At 42.9% G+C, this 17,235-nt stretch overlaps 1 protein-coding gene across 10 annotated transcripts in view; it reads left to right on the plus strand.

The window, feature by feature from the left end:
* nvl (nuclear VCP like) overlaps positions 1-17,235 on the plus strand; it is a 135,705-nt gene that overhangs the window by 29,889 nt on the left and 88,581 nt on the right. For 8 of the 10 annotated variants that reach the window (XR_013327978.1, XR_013327979.1, XM_077728980.1 and 5 more), the window contains 3 exons: positions 808-1,008; positions 7,307-7,394; positions 10,017-10,105. Coding sequence is in view for 8 of the 10 variants with exons in the window: in XM_077728980.1 (XP_077585106.1) it covers positions 808-1,008; positions 7,307-7,394; positions 10,017-10,105 (378 nt within the window). In the remaining 2 variants the exon portion in view is untranslated. Of the gene's footprint in view, positions 1-807; positions 1,009-6,241; positions 6,385-6,751; positions 6,885-7,306; positions 7,395-10,016; positions 10,106-17,235 lie in introns of those variants that run through there. The other 2 variants (XM_077728986.1, XM_077728984.1) reach the window with 2 other exon arrangements.

The following is a 17,235-nucleotide window of genomic DNA, read 5'->3' on the forward strand; positions in this document are numbered from 1 at the left end:
GGCCGATTTTTTTGTTGTTATTTCGCAATGTGGGAATTTCCAGTGCCAACTTGTGTCCGGGCAAAACTATGTGTCTATCCTGGGTGCATTTTTGAAAATTCGTGCATTTAGCTGCCGCAATCAATCCATTTACCTGCTTGTTATCCGTACAAACAGCACAGTACATGAAATTATTTTCCTCGTCATATCGTAACCACGCGAACAGCTGCAACCAAGTCTTTTGAAATGTGCGTATTTTTCCTTGCTTACCCCGTTTTGCTTCATGATCATCGATCGAATCTTCTGCAGTTCTTTTCTTACTAGTTGTATTTTTAACTGCGAAATAACTATCCAGACTGTTTTGCTTTTTCTGAAACATTTTTTATCTTTCTTACACTATTACGAAACTCTTGCAATCGCTTCCTCTCCTTCGTCTGCTAGTGTCTGCTAGTCTCGTTCACGCGAGAATTATTTCGCAAAGATTATGTGGAATAAATTGGTTTGCTATCGGATATATATGTGTTTTGTTTTTTTTTTGATAAAAAATTATTTGCGTCCGAAAAAAGCACATTACTTGAAATTGTGCGTCTGGAAGAAAAGCTGTGCGTATCAGACGCAGGACGCAGAGGTAACGAGAACACTGTTAAAGTGAATCAAACTCAAGCTCTGATTGCAAAATTTTCATTTGAAGCAGTCAATGCTTGAAACATTTGACAAAGTCGTACAAAAAAACTCATTAGTGTTGGAATAAAGTTACTATCTGGTTAATGAAAAGCTGTTAATTTGTTTATTACTTGTTTATTATTGTCACTGGCTTTATCTCTATAGAGTACGAGTCACTTGAACAACTCTCTTACATCTCTATACCGGAAAGGAACCTCTGATTCTAGCACCTACTCTACTATTCAAGAGCTTCCTGACTCAGGCAAAGTGTTCTCAGGAAGTTGTTTGATTGATCGTGGAAAAGATTCTGCAAAGACAAAAATATTCATTGACCTCAGTGAAGATCAGCCTATTGGTGCAACAAATGTAAGTATGAATATTTTATTTTGTGAATAAAAAGAAGAGGGATGTTCCCTTTATTGCTCCAAGATTTACTTTTCAAAGGGCCAACCTCCTGCAATCTATCATTTTTCTACGTCACTCACAAATCTGAGCTGTTATGTACGTTGATATACTAAATAAATTAAGTCATCACTTTCTATTCAACCCATATATTTACTAAGAAATACACTGCACACAAAAATTAAAGAAGCACTCTAAAGAAACACATTTGATTCATCAGATCTCAAAAGGAAGTTGGATAAATAACATCAGGGCAATATCTTAGTGATAGGTTCATTAATAATTACACTTTAATATAATTGTCACCTGGTGGCCTCAAATGGACCGAATCTTAATCTCCCTCAGATTTTCTATTGGAATTATGCAAGGGACTCATGACTGTGCATACTCTTGTTTGTGCGTCCATGGATATGGCTGCCCATACCCATACTGACCCACCATCAAACTCTCAACTTGAACTAAGTTGCAAGTAGCATAACGTTTACCTTTTCCTCTCAGACTCTTTCACGGCTATTACAGGTGCTCAGGGTGAACCTGCTCTCGTCTATGCAAAGTAAGGATGTCAGTAGAGGACTTGCCAATTCTGGCAAGCTCCACGGTGCTCGACAATGAGCAGAGCGCCCACTACAGAACATAGGGCTCACAGGCCTATTCCAAGTCTGTTCCTGATTGTTTGGATAGAGATAGTTACACTAGTAGCCCTATAGAGGTCTTTCTTTAGTGCTCGAGCAATGTTCAGCCTGTTCCGCCTTGTCCAAAGGAGCAGGTATTGGTCCTTCTGATAGGTTAAGGATCTCTTACGGCCCTGTCCACCTCTCAGAGAATAACCACCGTCTCCTGAAATCTATGTTCTCGATATTGTGCTGGGAGATACATCAAACCGTCTTGCTGTAGCATGTCTGGATGTGCCATTCTGGAGAAAATTATCCAATGGCTTAAAATGGAGCACAAATCAATTTAATGAACACCGCTTTAGCTCAATGTGATTAACAATAGTCTGAGCTGCTTAACCAATGAGAAAATTAGCAGACCGGTTTAATTGATTACAAACCAGGCCCAATAAAAATAAAACGTCTTCCAAAAAAGGACTCTAATAAACAAGAGTCAGAGGCCCACGAATCAGGAACTCACCGCCAGCTGGGAATGTAGTGCCATGGTCGCTAAATCAGACACTTGCACTCAAGTTAATGGCCGCTATCACATTTCTGGCCGGCTCTGCGTCCACATAGAGCGAGCATGCTGTTTTCAGGTCGAGCTGGGTGTGCTGCCAGACCCGATGGCTTCTAATTAGCACAGTGGTTCTTAACCTTGTTGTAGCTGCCAAACCCCACCAGTTTCATATGCGCATTCACCCAACCCTACTTTGGTGTAAAACAAACAGGGGGCCCCGGCTTTTCCGGTCACCCCTGCTTGTTTAGAACCAAAAGAAAATTGTTGCGCTATTAAAACAAATCTATTTTGAAAAATGTGTGTTTAACAAATAAAAGATTGAGTGTCCACACTTAGAGAAGGCGAAGAAATGCAGTCACTCGTCTATTAGGATCCGACAGCCCTATCTGGCCACCACAAAAAAAATTTGCACGGTTTGGACAAACCTAACGAGAGAATCTTAACACACACACACTTCCATATTCATGGCTTTTATAGGGAGTGCAAATGTGTTACTTTGAAGGGAAAATCTTAACAAAAGTCATTGCACATGGTATTTCTGAATTAAAAGCACATGATTATCGTCAATACAATAAGCAGAGCTGCCAACCTCTCCGGAATTTCAGGCGTGTACCCAGAAATGCAACGCAAACTCCGGGACTCCGAACAACCTCCCCTAAACTCCAGAAATTGTCACTTAATTTTTTTTAAGCAACCATTTCAGAAAAGTATCAAATTTAAATGCTTCGAAACTCACACCATTGTTTCAGCTTCCGCCATTTCTATTCAACTGTACTATAAACCGGAAGAATTTGGTAACAAGAGTGCATTGTGAATCATCCATGTTACAAGTGCCGCTGAATGATTCGTATTGTGTGACTTCGGCGCAAATCAATTTTTCGTGAATCGCATTCACTCATGATAAACTCTGGAAATGGTACAAGGGTACTCCTGAAATGGGGTCAATGGAGGTTGGCAGATCTGCATAAGGAAGTTAAAATGCCTGTCTTTGTAAATGCAAAATATCAAATAACATTCTATTTGAAAAAGGAAACAAGTCTATCTTGGTGAGAACCTGATGTTTTTTAATGACAGAAATTACTCTAGTTGTCACTTTCGAACAAGAGATGAAATGAAAAAAAATCTAAAGTGGATTTTTGTTTTATTTAACCTTAATCATTTTCATCCTCGTCAGATTCGCCAAACAATTCAATCCAGTCTTCATTTGAGGACTGAATATTATCATCATCCCATTTGGCTTTTTTTGATTTGTTGCATAATTTCTCCATCTTCTAACATTACTTTTATCAACTCCAAAGTGTCTTGCTGCTTCATGTGTTGCTAATTTTTTCTGCATACCATAAAACTTTCAGCTTGAAATCATTTCCTTAAGACATTCTTCTTGATCTTTTTTTTTTGCCAACTATGGCTTTTCTTTCCGTCTTCCCGAAGGTGTAGACAAATTATAATAATAACAATCAGACATAGGGATTGTCGTCATCATTGACTTGACAAAAAGCCTAATAGTCATCATACACCCAGCTGCGTATGACATAATTGGATAGTGCTTCTCCACAAGTTCCTAGGCAAGACCCATTTAATGATTTATACAGACTTGTTAGGACCCCGCCACGATGGAAACATCACATCACGTCTTGAGCGCCATCAATCCGGTGACTGCAAGTTGCCTCACCGATGCCAACAAGAATAAAATGGATCACTTAACTCTCACTGTCTTCTTACTCCCTCCCTCAGTCAACCTGTGGAAGGCAGATCCACGCCAAACGACCTTCCTGTTATCTCACTGCGAATTTATTCCATACAAGGGATTTGTGTTGTCGTCTCCTCTCGTGTTACTGCAGGTTCAGAGTCCTGATGGCTGTTGGGAAAAAGCTGTCCTTGAGCCTGTTTGTCCGTGCTTTGTAGGACCTGTAGCATCTGTTAGATGGAAGCAACTGGAACAGGCGGTGTCCAGGGTGATATGGGTTCCCAACAATGATCCCGGCTCTGCTGAGGTACCGGGGGTTGGCAATATCTTCCATTGACGGCAGAGAGCAGCCGACGATCTTCTGGGCAGTGTTAATCACCCTCTGCATGTCTTTTTTTGTCTGCTGCCGTGCTTCCAGTGTACCACACTGGGATGCAGTATGTGTGGATGCTCTCCATAGTGGTTCTATAGAAGGTTACCAGAAGCTTAGTGTCCAAGTTGTTCCTCCAGAGTACCCGAAAAAATGGAGTCGTTTCTGGGCCTTCTTCACTACTGCTGTGTTGTTTGTAGACCAGGAGAGTTTATCCGTGACGTGGACCCCTAGGAATTTAAAGGACTGGACCCTGTCTACACATACTCCATTCATGAGGAGTGGGGCTAGATCTGTGCTGTTTTTGCGAAAGTCCAGGATTATTTCTTTAGTTTTTGTGGTGTTCAGTGTAAGATTGTTCACTGAGCACCACAAAGTTTGTTGACCTCATCTCTGTAGGCCGATTCTTCCCCTCCTGAGATGAGTCCAACCACAGTGGCGTCATCGGCAAATTTGATGATGGAGTTAGACTGGTGGGTTTGTGTACAGTCATATGTGTACCGGGAGTACAGAAGAGGCATCAGTACACAGCTCAATAATATACCTGGTGAGGGTCAACTGAGGGAGGGATTGTATCCCTGATATGGCGGGCGACCAACATTTCAAAGCACTTCATGATCACAGGCGTGAGGGCAACAGACCTATAATCATTCGGGCTGTCAATTGTTGGCTTTTTGGGGACAGGAATAATGGTGGCAGATTTCAGGCAGGATGGGATGATGGATTGTTGCAGGGAACAATTGCATTTTTTTGTGAAGACTCCAGTCAGTGTCCGTGTAGTCCAGTGATTTTCAAACTTTTTTGGCCACCGCCCCCTTCACCGCCGGGCCAAAATGCCAACGCCCCCCTCTTTACCCCTTTCCAACGAACGAAGCTTAAATAAATAGAAGACAGGCGCCTCAGATATTATTTGCTAATTTCGTTTCTTTTAATAGACCAATGCGCAGTTCACCTCGAATCATAAAAATTGATAGCTGATGCATTAAGCCGGTCGCTGTGCGCATACGTCTGTGGTTAAGCGTTGCCGGCGCGCTATTGTGTGCTCCTCTGCGGCTGACTGGTTGGTGGTGGTTTCCCCAGTCGCCTGCATCGACGATAAACTCGCGACAATTAGTGATATACGGTATATGCGCGCTGCTCGTGAGCGCTCGAGCAGACAACGTTTCTTGTTTCAATAAAGCTTGTTTTTTGTCGACTTTTTATTACAGACAATCAATTTTTCCGGTCTTTCTACAAACACCAACGTCACATTTTACTGTAATTGCTCCATCGCCCCCTTCACTATTTCAACGCCCCCCATTCGCCTGTTTATTCGTCAGCGCCCCCCTGAAAGTTCACACCACCCCCCGGGGGGCGGTACCGCCCACTTTGAAAACCACTGGTGTAGTCCTTGAGGTTGTCATGTTCGAAAAGTTCCCAGTTGGTGCGGGAAAAAGTCCTACATATTGAATAAACTTAGGTAGAACAGTCTTTAAACACACTTTCTTGAAGTCAGCAGCGAGAATAAAGACTCCATTGGGGTGGTCAAGCTGCTGTTTGTTTACAGTTTTTACTCCATCAGCCGATAAGAGGGTAAAATGGCGTTTCAGAATGGACGACGCTCGCTTGCTTCTTTGTCTTTGTCGTGCCCCCCCCCTCTCCTGAAGAGGAGGAAGGGGAGGGGCCGAACGGACAGAGCGCTGGTCCGTCTTGCAGCTTTCCTCGTGCCAAATCCCACTCCTACTTCTATGTGGGAGGGTTTTATTCAAAGTAGGCGGGGACAAACTTTAGGCGGAAACAACGAAAGGAGGAGGTGCTATATACCAAGTGATGACAGACCTTGACCAGTAGGTGTCAGTAAAATTCTATTCTAGTTGCTAAAGCTAAAAAAAAAATGCAGTTCATATTTCACAATCACCCTCTGCAGGTTGGTGTTCAATTGCTCCCTCCTGAGAACTCTCAGGAAATATAGCCTCTGCTGTGCTTTCTAGATGAGTGCTGTGGTGTTTGTCATCCTCAATTGAGATCAGCAGAGATGTGGACTCCTCGGAATTTCAAGGTCTCTACTTGCTCCACAATTTCACCATTAATATACAGGTGCGATGGAGCAGCCTTTTTCTGTCGGAAGTCCAGGGTGAGTTCTCTGGTTTTGGAGACGGTCAGCGACAAGTTATTCAGAGCGCACCACTCACTGGGTCTAAGGACCTTATCTCTGTAGTCTGTCTCATTTTCCTCTGTGATCATCCCTACTAGATTAGATAACTTTTTTCATTCTATGTTCGGGAAATTTCATTGTCACAGTAGCAAGAGGGTGAGAATATAGACACAGGAAAATACTTTTTAGACATAAATAAACATGTAATAAATACATAAATAAATATATACAAATTAATAAATACATTAATAAATATATTCATAAATTAATGAATACATGTATTAATAAATAACTACATTTCACATTAATGTTCTCATGGTGCATGGGTCTGCGGTCATTTGTGTAGAGCGAGTATAGTTGTGAACTGTACACAGCCTTGGGGCGATCCGGCGCTGAGCTTTCGGGCAGATGAGAGGTGGCGACCCAGCATCATGTGCCTGGTTCGGTTGATCAGGGAATTCTCAAACCAGGAATATGTGGTAGGTGGGAGTACAAATATACGCTCGTAATTTTTCCTCATATTTCAAATTACTCGTTGGGACACTCGTATGTCAAGGTATTGCTGTACTTTGCTTTTTTCTTCTGTGGTATGGTTGTTGCTTAGAACCAATCATTTTTGCAAAGAAGAGGAGGCTTCCGCCATTTTCATCGCCATTTATTTTCCTGTGTTCCTGTTGTCAACTGTTTTTTTTTAATGATAATAAATTGCTGAAAAAATGGCAAAATTGTGCATTCGCCATCAGTGAAAACGGGATAATTGATGGATTACCGTATTCCTATTTTTATTTTTTTGGACTGACATTCTATTTATTGTGTCAATAAATACTACTGTGCCTTTTTCTGATCGGCTTTTGATCTGCATGGCCTGAGTAAATCAAATAAGCATTGTTTTTATCAACAGAAAGAAGTTTCCATTTTGGGGCCTTCCAAAAAGTCGAAAAGAAAAATCCGGCCTGGTGAAAATCCAGAGAAAACCACAAACCAGAAAGGTATGGTTGATCCATCACCAAAATGTACCTAACCCTAACCCCATCACCTACATTCACTTATTGTGAATTTCACTTTTTTCATCCAGGGTTTTTGGTTAGGAAAAACCTGTATCCGTTTATTAACAGTGACGTTGTTCATGCAGTTTTTGATGTAGGAAAGCACTGTGTTCGTGTAGTCCTGGAGATTGTCGTGTTCGAAAAGTTCCCAGTTGGTGCGGGAAAAAGTCCTGCAGCTGAGAAAGAGCGTCCTCAGGCCAAGCTTTTATTTTCTTTATTTGTGGCCTTGTTAGCCCTCCGGAGTGGAGTGGAAGACTGACTTAACCACCGGGGTTTTTAATTTTTCTAAACAAATCCTATATTTTTTTTCTTAAGGAAGTAGGCGTACACAGCACTGGTAAGTCTTATTTATATACCTGCTTGAGTTAAGTGCAAAAAAAGAAAGCCAGATACTCGCAGAAGTTTATTGATTCATATTCGACGAAATATCTGATGAGTTGAATCCGTGTCCAAAAGGACCGACATTTGCTCATTAAGCGTGACACATTACTGACTGCAAACGGCACGTAGAAGGACCCAAACACAAAGATTAACTTATTTTCATTATGTGGTACCTTTTCAATAGTTCCCAAAAACACAATATTTCAATTAATGTAATAACATGATTATAAAAGTTTGATTTAAATTGTCCTATGCTTATTATCTTTTTTTACATTGTATATGGATTTTGCGTGAATCGCATTTACTCTGGAAATACTGTGGAAATGGGACAAGGTTACCGCTGAAATGGGATCAACGGAGGTTGGCAGCTCTGTTTATAGACGTGGCATTGAGAGGGTGTAGTTTGGTGGGCTCGATATTGCATCCCTGTCTTTAGCAGATGATTTAGTTCTGTTGGCTTCATCAGGCTGCGATTTTCAACTCTGTCTGAAACTATTTGCAACCGAGTGTGGTCGGCATGAGAATCACCACATCCAAATCAGAGACCATGGTCTTCAGTCGGTAAAAGGGGTACTCGGATGTTTGGTCGCCGGACGTTTGGTCGCCTGGACGCTTGGTCGGCCGGACGTTTGGTTGCCACTCAAATGGTAACAGAGTAAGTACCGTTGAAAACGGCTCTCATCAAAAGTTTAATATCTAAATTTCTACTGTGATTCAAGACGGAGAGGTTCTTATCTAAATATCTACTGTTGACTCATGATAGAGAGAGGTTAATATCTAAGTAATGTTGAAACCAGCTCTCAAAATGATATTCACAAGAGTTAAATATCCAAATATCCACTGTTGATTCATGAGAGAGAGGTAACCCGGATGTAGATCTTGCGTGGCAATGCTCTTATTGATATTTTGATATTGGATATTTAGATATTAAACTCTCTCATGAATGGTTTCAACAGTAGATACTTAGATATCAAACTCATGAATCAACATTTACTGCTTCAATAAAAACACCATCTGTGAATTTGCCTTGTCTTCTTTTTAATAAGTACATTTTACTTTTTGCCTTTTGTTTTAATGTCAAAGTTCCGGGCTAAAAGTATAGTGAGACTTTTATTTATTTGATAAAAATGACCATCTAAAGGAGTGCTAGTATTAGTAACCTGTCTCTCTCATGAATCAACAGTAGATATTTAGATATTAAACACGTGTTGAGAGCTGTTTCCAAAAGTACTTACTCTCTTGTCACCATTTGACTGGCGACCAAAACGTCCGGCGATTAAACATCCAGGCGACCAAACGTCCGGGCGACCAAATGTGCGGGCGACCAAACGTGCGGGCGACCAAACGTGCGGGCGACCAAACGTGCGGGCGACCAAACGTGCGGGCGACCAAACGTGCGGGCGACCAAACGTGCGGGCGACCAAACGTAAGGGCGACCAAACGTAAGGGCGACCAAACGTAAGGGCGACCAAACGTGCGGGCGACCAAACGCGCGGGCGACCAAACGCCCGGGCGACCAAACGTCCGGGGGACCAAACGTCCGGGCCACCAAACATCCGGGCAACCAAACGTCCAGCCACGGGTAAAAGATGGCATGCCCTTACCAGGTCAGGGATGAGGTACCTCGAGCGGGGTCTTATTCACGCGTCAGGGAAGAATGGAGTTGAAGATGGTCAGGTGGAGTGATCGGTGATGCGGCATCGGTTCATCGTAATGAAGAAGGACTTGTTGATCTACATTCCTACCTTAAACTATGGTTTCGAGCTGCGGGTCGGGTTAAGCCTTAACCTTTATAGGGTGTCAGGACACTCTTAGTGATAAGGTGAGAAGCTTGGTCATCCGGGAGGGGCTAGGAGTGGAGCTGCTGCCTCCCCAAATCGAGAGCAGCCAGATGAGTTGACTCTGGCATCCCACGCCTTAGGATCCTCTCGGAAGTGTGAATTATTGTCGATCTCCTTGTGTCCTGCGATTGATTGTCTGTCTACCAATTCAGGGTGCATGTTTTTGGCTGGGATACACTCCAGCACCCCTGCAATGTTAGGATAAGTGGAATGAAAAATGAATATATCTATTAGGATCAGAAACTACAGTAGTAGGTGGTACTAGTAGTTTTAAAACTATTGTTTGCCTAAAGACGCTAAAAGTAAATGAATCTTTTTGCTTGGTATGGTTGTTCAAATTAAGGTGGTCTCTTGGCAAAAACGACGACAACAAAGCCGCAGTACCCCACTTTGACGTTTGAAGATGTTGGTGGTCATGAAGAGACATTGACGGTAAGGGATAATTTGAGTGTAAAATATTAGTATAAATATCAATAATTCCGTGTTTCCCAACCTTTTTTGAGCTGTGGCACTCTTATTCCATTTAAAGAAATCTCAAGGGACACACACCACCATCGGATTTTTTTTGTAAATTTATATGTATATTAATAAGTCATTGTCATCTAAGTTTTATCAGCAGGAATCACATAAACCTTCAAAATTACTCCAGAATCAAATTTTTCACACTGGTCTAATGTCACCAAAAGTTGCGGACCCTGAACAACTTCCGGTTCAAGTGATGCAAAAATAAGAAATGTAATGTTTTTAATTGCATAATTTTATGGCTTTTTGCCAAATATTACTTAAATCTCCTAATATTACAAAAAAATATAATGTGCTCAAACGGACTTTACCTCGACAAAAGTTGATGCCTTAGAAACCAAACAACTTCCGGTTCTTGTTGGAGAAAAATAAGCAACAAAATGACAATTTCACTATTTGAATCTTTTAATAGTATAATCTATAATTTCCCGTTCATCTAATTTAGGTTAACCACATAACAGTTCAATTTTAATCTCGTTATATCCATATTATTTTTTCTCTGAATATTATAATGTATGACTTCTTGCAATTTCCCGCGGCAGACTTGACCATTGCTCACGGCACACCAATGTGCAGCGGCACAGTGGTTGGGAAAGACTGCACTACTCAAACGATGTTACATGAGGAAGAAAATAAAACTTTAGTCGCACCAGGCTATCAATGGATTTTGTTTAAGCGGATTTTTTTTTGCCCAGTGAACAAAATTATTGCTTCAACAACAAAAGAGCATTTCAAAATAATTGAACATTTGCTACTTCTATGGCCGACCGCATTGCACGTAGTCACGCATAGGAATGCCATTCAAATAAAATTAACATACAAACAGCTGTGTATAACAAAATGAGTGGTTCTACTTGATAGGTTCATTGATAATTACACTTTAATATAATTACTAAACACTGCAGGCAGACATCTGATTCAATTATTGACATTTATTTAAACAGACCGTTTGCGTGTCCGCGCGCAACCAAAAGCCTAACACAGTAAAATCGGCTGCCCCGCGCCACACGTTTCATTCCCATATAATCAGCAGCCACTGCAAAAGAGCGCAGGTGACATTCCCTGCTAAATATTTAAATGGCTGTTTTGTATATATTCTTATATCTTTTAAACACCATCTTCTCGCTAGTGGACGGAATCAAAACCAGGCCAAGCTGCAATAACCCATTCCATTCCATTAAATTGACAGTACATATAGGTACTACTAACAAAGTACGTCCACCCCTTGGAAATAACCATTCTAATTGCTGTTCTACAAGACCCAGCATCACAAACAGTCCAATTGAATTCCATTCACAAAAAAGGTGATCTCCGGTTTAACTAAATCAAATGCCAGTGTCTCCATTCATTTTTTAGCTCCACATCCTCATATTCAAAATCCACATTTCAAATCATTTTGAGCAGACATTCCTTGTTTTCAGACACCATTTAGTCTGGGTAATCATGCGATATATGCCCCAATTTTACATAAACCCAACAAGTCTTATCTCTGTTCATTCTGATTTTTGTTGAACTTTCCCACATCTCTTCTCCCGTTATTTTCTGTTAAAATTCCTACGCTCCCGCCACCTATCTCGGTTAATATATTTCCCGTCAGCCGAGGAGGCCCCGCTATTTCCTTACAAAACAGCACGTTCGCGCCGCCTCAGTCCTAAATATTCCCCCGTCATCCGAGAAAGCCCTGCTATTTTTTCAAAATAGCATGTTTTGCCTTCTCCCCCGCCTTATTTCGCCATCAAAAACAATAATTAGTATCTGTGGAACAAGCTGTCTTTTATCTCCATTCATATATTATATATATACATATTACCTCTATGCATTAGTGCAGGGGTGGCCAACCAGTCAGAGACCAAGAGCCACATTTTTTACTGTGTTACCGCAAAGAGCCACATTTTTTACTGTGTTACCGCAAAGAGCCACATCACACACATACCTTTGCTCAGCCAGATTTATTGTAAATGTCACACACCAGCATAGTAATGAAATAAATTGACTCCTACAGTACTAACAGCACAGGCCAGTCATTATCAACAATGAACATTGTGTGCACTGTCTCACACAGACAAACTCTCCGTTCAACCAAGTCCACAAACAAAAATATAATAATTTACAATAGTGTTTTTTTCTTTTACTATGCATGTTACTTAGTGGGACTTCTGTCATAAAATCAGAGCCTATTTTTGCGCAACATTCGATCCTTGTGAGCTGTCATTTATTATGAATGGCTTTTATAGCGCGCCCACCATGTGGGTGTACACCTCGCTCTCCTATTGGCTGCTCCCGGGTGAGCACTCTCGCCTTGGTTTGCCTCGCAGGGGGTGTGGCTTTTTCAGCCGACGCTCGATCTTTGGGATACTTTTTGTGTGCGCGACGCTGTTCATTGTTGCTTCTGGTTCACGGGAGCTCTCCTACTCTGTTAAAAACGTTTACTCAAATGACCTTGCTCCTACTGGGAAACTTTGAGGTATTTTCATCCCAAGCACATGCGCATTGGACAAAAATACCGTATTGAACTCAAGCGAAGCGCACACGCAAATAAAAATAAAACACAAATACAAACTTTGATATGGACATAAGAGCCGCATGAAACCGGGCAAAGAGCCGCATGCGGCTCGCGAGCCGCGGGTTGGCCACCCCTGCATTAGTGCATATATTATCCTGCCGGTTTATTATTTCATGCATTTTAAGCTGGCCAGCAAACCCATATTTATTTATCCATAAGTATAGATGGCTAATTCTTAAAGCAATTTTTCCCCCACAAATTTCCAATTCTTACACAGCAGAGGCATTTTTGGAGCGTCATTGCTAGCCGCCTTACAACACGTGTTCCCCATTTTTTACTTTTTTGAAGTGAGTTTGTGTGCCTCACAAAGTTAACTTTTCTTTTTCCGACCCTTCGATTGTTTTTCCTAGGCTTATCTTTATTTTCTCCTTACTCCAGAACTCACACATACACCATACAACGTTTCTATTATATTCGTGCCTTCCCACAGCACAGGACACTTTCCAACAAACTGTCCCAAATGTACGTGCCAGTGACTAGTATCAACAGGGGTTTTCCAAAAATTTGCCATCTCCAGGACACGAGTCACATTTCTCAAAATGGACCATCACATGAAATGCCCCTTTCGGACATTTGGAGCCTCCGTCACAACATGCAGACATTTATGTAGACTCACCAGAGATGACCCCAGAGGTCTCCTTCCAGCAGGATTAGTCTTCAACCGTCAAGAATCCAGGCGCCCCCGTCGGAAAATCCAGCCCAGCAAAGGGTGTTGAAGACGGCGTGGGCACGGTCTCTTACCAGATGTCGAACATTAGCACCTGGGTTCCCGCTTCGGCATATTGATCTCCAAGGCTTCTAGGACCAAATGATAGGTTGTAATAACTTTGCTTTATGGACGACGGAGCCAGCTTGCAGGCGTGCCGGAAGCTAGTTTATTGATACTCACAGACAGGCTTTTAAACCATCAACATCCGGGTAACTCGTAATACGTAATGCCCATCAGGTGGCGATGGTTACGCCCACCGTTATTGTATCCATATACAGTGATCACTTGCTTATCGCGGTTAATGGGGACCGGACCCCACCGCATTAGCTGCATATCCGCGAAGTAGGCGGGCGCCATCAAAAACGCTTATAGAAACCTATAACACGTGCACAAAACCACCACCAGGCTAATATGCTGTTCATTCAGGTGTTTTATGCCTCATTAGATCGCAGGTGTTATGTTGGTGCATACAAAAAATCACTGCAAATGTAATACATGTAAACTTTTATTCAGAAAACTCAGAAATTCAAAAACATCATAGCTGTTCGGATGGATCTCCCGCAGTTCTTTGGCGCGTAAGAAACATTGTTATGGGGAGTTGTGAACGTTGTTTTTTTTGGTCGGTGAGGATAAGCCTGTAAACAGCCATGACCTCATCGATGCGATTGCTGAACTCGACTGCCCTCACCATGTTTTCGTCCATTTTTTGGCCTTTCTTTGGAGGTCTTTGGCAGTATTAAAGAGGTCCTGCAAATTATGCAAAGTAAGGCCACCTTCGTCAGCTTCGTCACCCTCGTCATCGGCAGCAGGATCCTCTTCCTCCTCACTCACCGACTTGGTCATCTCCTGTAGGTCCTCCTCTGTCAGTGGGTCTGAGTGACAGTCGATGAGATTTGTAATCTCATCAGCCGTCATGTCTGAGAAGCCTTCGGTCTGCACCAACCGAGCCAGCCTGACAGCATTATCAACGGCTGAGTGCTGAATTTCGTTGGGAGTGAAGCCGTCATAGTCCTCAGTGATTTTCTGTGGCCACAATTTCCTCCAGCTGGAGATGAGTGTCTGTTCTTTCATGCCCTTTGGGGCATTCTGAATGTTGGTTAGACACGTGGCTATATTGTAGTCCTTCCAATAGGACTTCATGCTGAAGGTCTCGTCCGGCTCTTCAATGGAGGAGATGAGACACTCCATTGTCGCCTTGGTGTAGAGGGCTTTGAAGGCTCTGATAACCCCCTGATCCATGGGCTGGATGAGGGAAGTGGTGTTGGGGGAAGGAACTCCACCTGCACCCCTTCATGGTGCAAATTAGCTACATGTCCTCCTGCACAGTCCATGAGTAGAAACACTTTGAAGGGCAGTCCCTTTTCGGCCAGGTAAAGTTTTACCTGCGGAACGAAGGAGTTGAAGAACCAGTCATGTGTGAGGGCCTTGGTGATCCATGCTTTTTTGTTGGACATCCAGTAGACTGGCAGCAAGGCCCTGTTCTTGTTCTTCAACGCGCGATGATTCAGTGACCTGTAGATCAGGCCGGGCCTCAGCATGAATCCTGCTGCGTTGCCACACAAGAGCAGAGTCACTCGATCCTTGTCTTCTGGAGTTCATCCTTGAAGAGAAAGGTTCGGGACAGCATCCTCTTCCAGTAGAGTCCAGTTTCATCCATGTTGAAGACTTGCTCCGGGACATAGCAATTTTCTTCTATCAATCCCGGGAACACACCCTCAACATAGCGCCTTGCTGCTGCTCCGTCTGCAGAGGCTGCATCTCCATGCAGCGACACATTCCTTAGTCCGACTCGCCGCTTAAACCTCTCAAGCCAGCCCTTGCTGGCAGTGAAAGCCGTACGTGGTCGTGGGTTAGTCTGGCTTGAGACACCGGGGAGAGGATCACCTTCGTCGACGTCTTCCTCCTCGTCCAGAACGCTGACATCGTTGTCACCACTCGCATGCACCATGGCGTCGAACAAAGATTTAGCCTTACTACGGATTAACTTTCCGTCTAGGCTGATTTGCTTCGCCCTACAATCACGGATCCAAATAACCAGTCTATTTTCCATCGCACCATGACTTTTTCCTGGGTGTTCACAACCCTGTTGGCATCTTTCGTGAAAGATGTTGCAGCAGTTTTGCGGATGTTCTTCTCCTTTTTTATGTACCGCACCGTCGATTCATTCAGGCCGCAATGTCGAGCTACACTAGCGTAGCTACTTCCTGCTCTCAACTTGTCCAATAAACTCACTTTTTCGGTAATTGTCAACATCGTTCGCTTTTTCTTTGGCTCACTAGAAGCACCAAGGGATGGAGAGCATTTGGGAGGCATCACGAAGGGCTTCACAAAACTTTTGCGCTTTACTTGGCGAGAAGCGTTCTGTACAGCACGAGATAAGCGTGGACTGTGAATGGGCATCGGGAAAAGCTTGGGCTTCCGTGGTGAATGGGCCAATGGGGAGTCGAGTACATTCAGTGAGCAATCAGCGTGCGCGTTTATACCCGTTATGCGGCCGTAATGCGACCGTGATGCGGCCGCGATGCTGCCGTGATCCCCCATGATGCTTTGCGCATACGTGCATTATTTGTGTTTTAAAATTTATAAAATGATGAAATTACTAATTCTAATTGAATATTTTGTTTCCACACCTTGTAAGATGATGTAATTTATAATTTTAGTTTAATATCTTTAATTTTTCCCCCCCAAAAAATCTGTGAACTCTGCGCACTCGATAGCTGGAGCGCGAAGTAGCGAGGGATCACTGTATTACACTCCTTTACCTTAAACTATGAAGTCCCCCTTAAGAATTAACCCTTACTTCAAAAATTGTAACTAACTTATTACTGCTCACACCACCATTTCACCCAATATTTCCATCTTTGACATTTCCATCTCAGGAACTCTTTCTCACATTTTTGGTAGGAACCAGAACTCTTATTCCTGGAACAAAGTCTCAACAACTGATTGATCACAAAGTCGGTCGCTTCGGAGGTGCTCTTACTATTACTGGGTACCTGCCCCCAGACACCTCGGGGGAACTGACCGCTCAGTGGTCCGGTGTAACTGTTTTGTCACGGGCCACTGAGCCGGGTGAATGTATTACCAGTGTCTCTTTAGCCTCCATATGTTCCAAAGGTTCTCTTCCGGTGAGTACGGGCTACCACCTACTGCTCCAGGTGTGCCTTTCCTGTCCACATCTGCATGAACCACCACCGGGTATTTGTTCGTGCATTGTCTCTGGTCTGGATGGTTGGTTGTACAGCATGTGATCTATGTGGACTGTGCCTTGGCTCACTTCATTCCACACCATATAGGTGACTGGTCCGAGTCTTTTTTCCACTATTCTTCTTGTCCACCTCTCCTTTCATCCAAGGAAATTCCGGATCAGGACTGAGTCACCCTCAGACAGGTAACTCAGCTTGGAGGCGGTCTTATCATGGTTGGTCTTCTGCCTTTGTTGTTTCGCTTCCAAGTGAGTGAGATCTGAGCTGAACTGTCCGCTCTGCAGCTCCATTTGAAGCGGGATGGTAAGCCGGTACCAAAGTTTATTTTATTCCATTGCTCAGCAGGAAGGTTTTGTACTCCTGTGACGTAAATTGAGGACCGTTGTCGGAAACAATCTCCTCAGGAAGACCGTAAGACGAAAAGATGTTCCGCAACACTTCAATTACTTTGGCTGCGATGGTTGTTGCCATGGCGATGACCTCAAGCCATTTGGAATGACTGTCTACTATTACTAAAAAATGTGTTGATCTTTTGTGGCAAAGTCAATATGTATTTGTTGCC

The sequence above is a fragment of the Stigmatopora nigra genome, chromosome 12 (genome assembly GCF_051989575.1).
Source record: "Stigmatopora nigra isolate UIUO_SnigA chromosome 12, RoL_Snig_1.1, whole genome shotgun sequence".
Classification (NCBI taxonomy): domain Eukaryota; kingdom Metazoa; phylum Chordata; class Actinopteri; order Syngnathiformes; family Syngnathidae; genus Stigmatopora; species Stigmatopora nigra.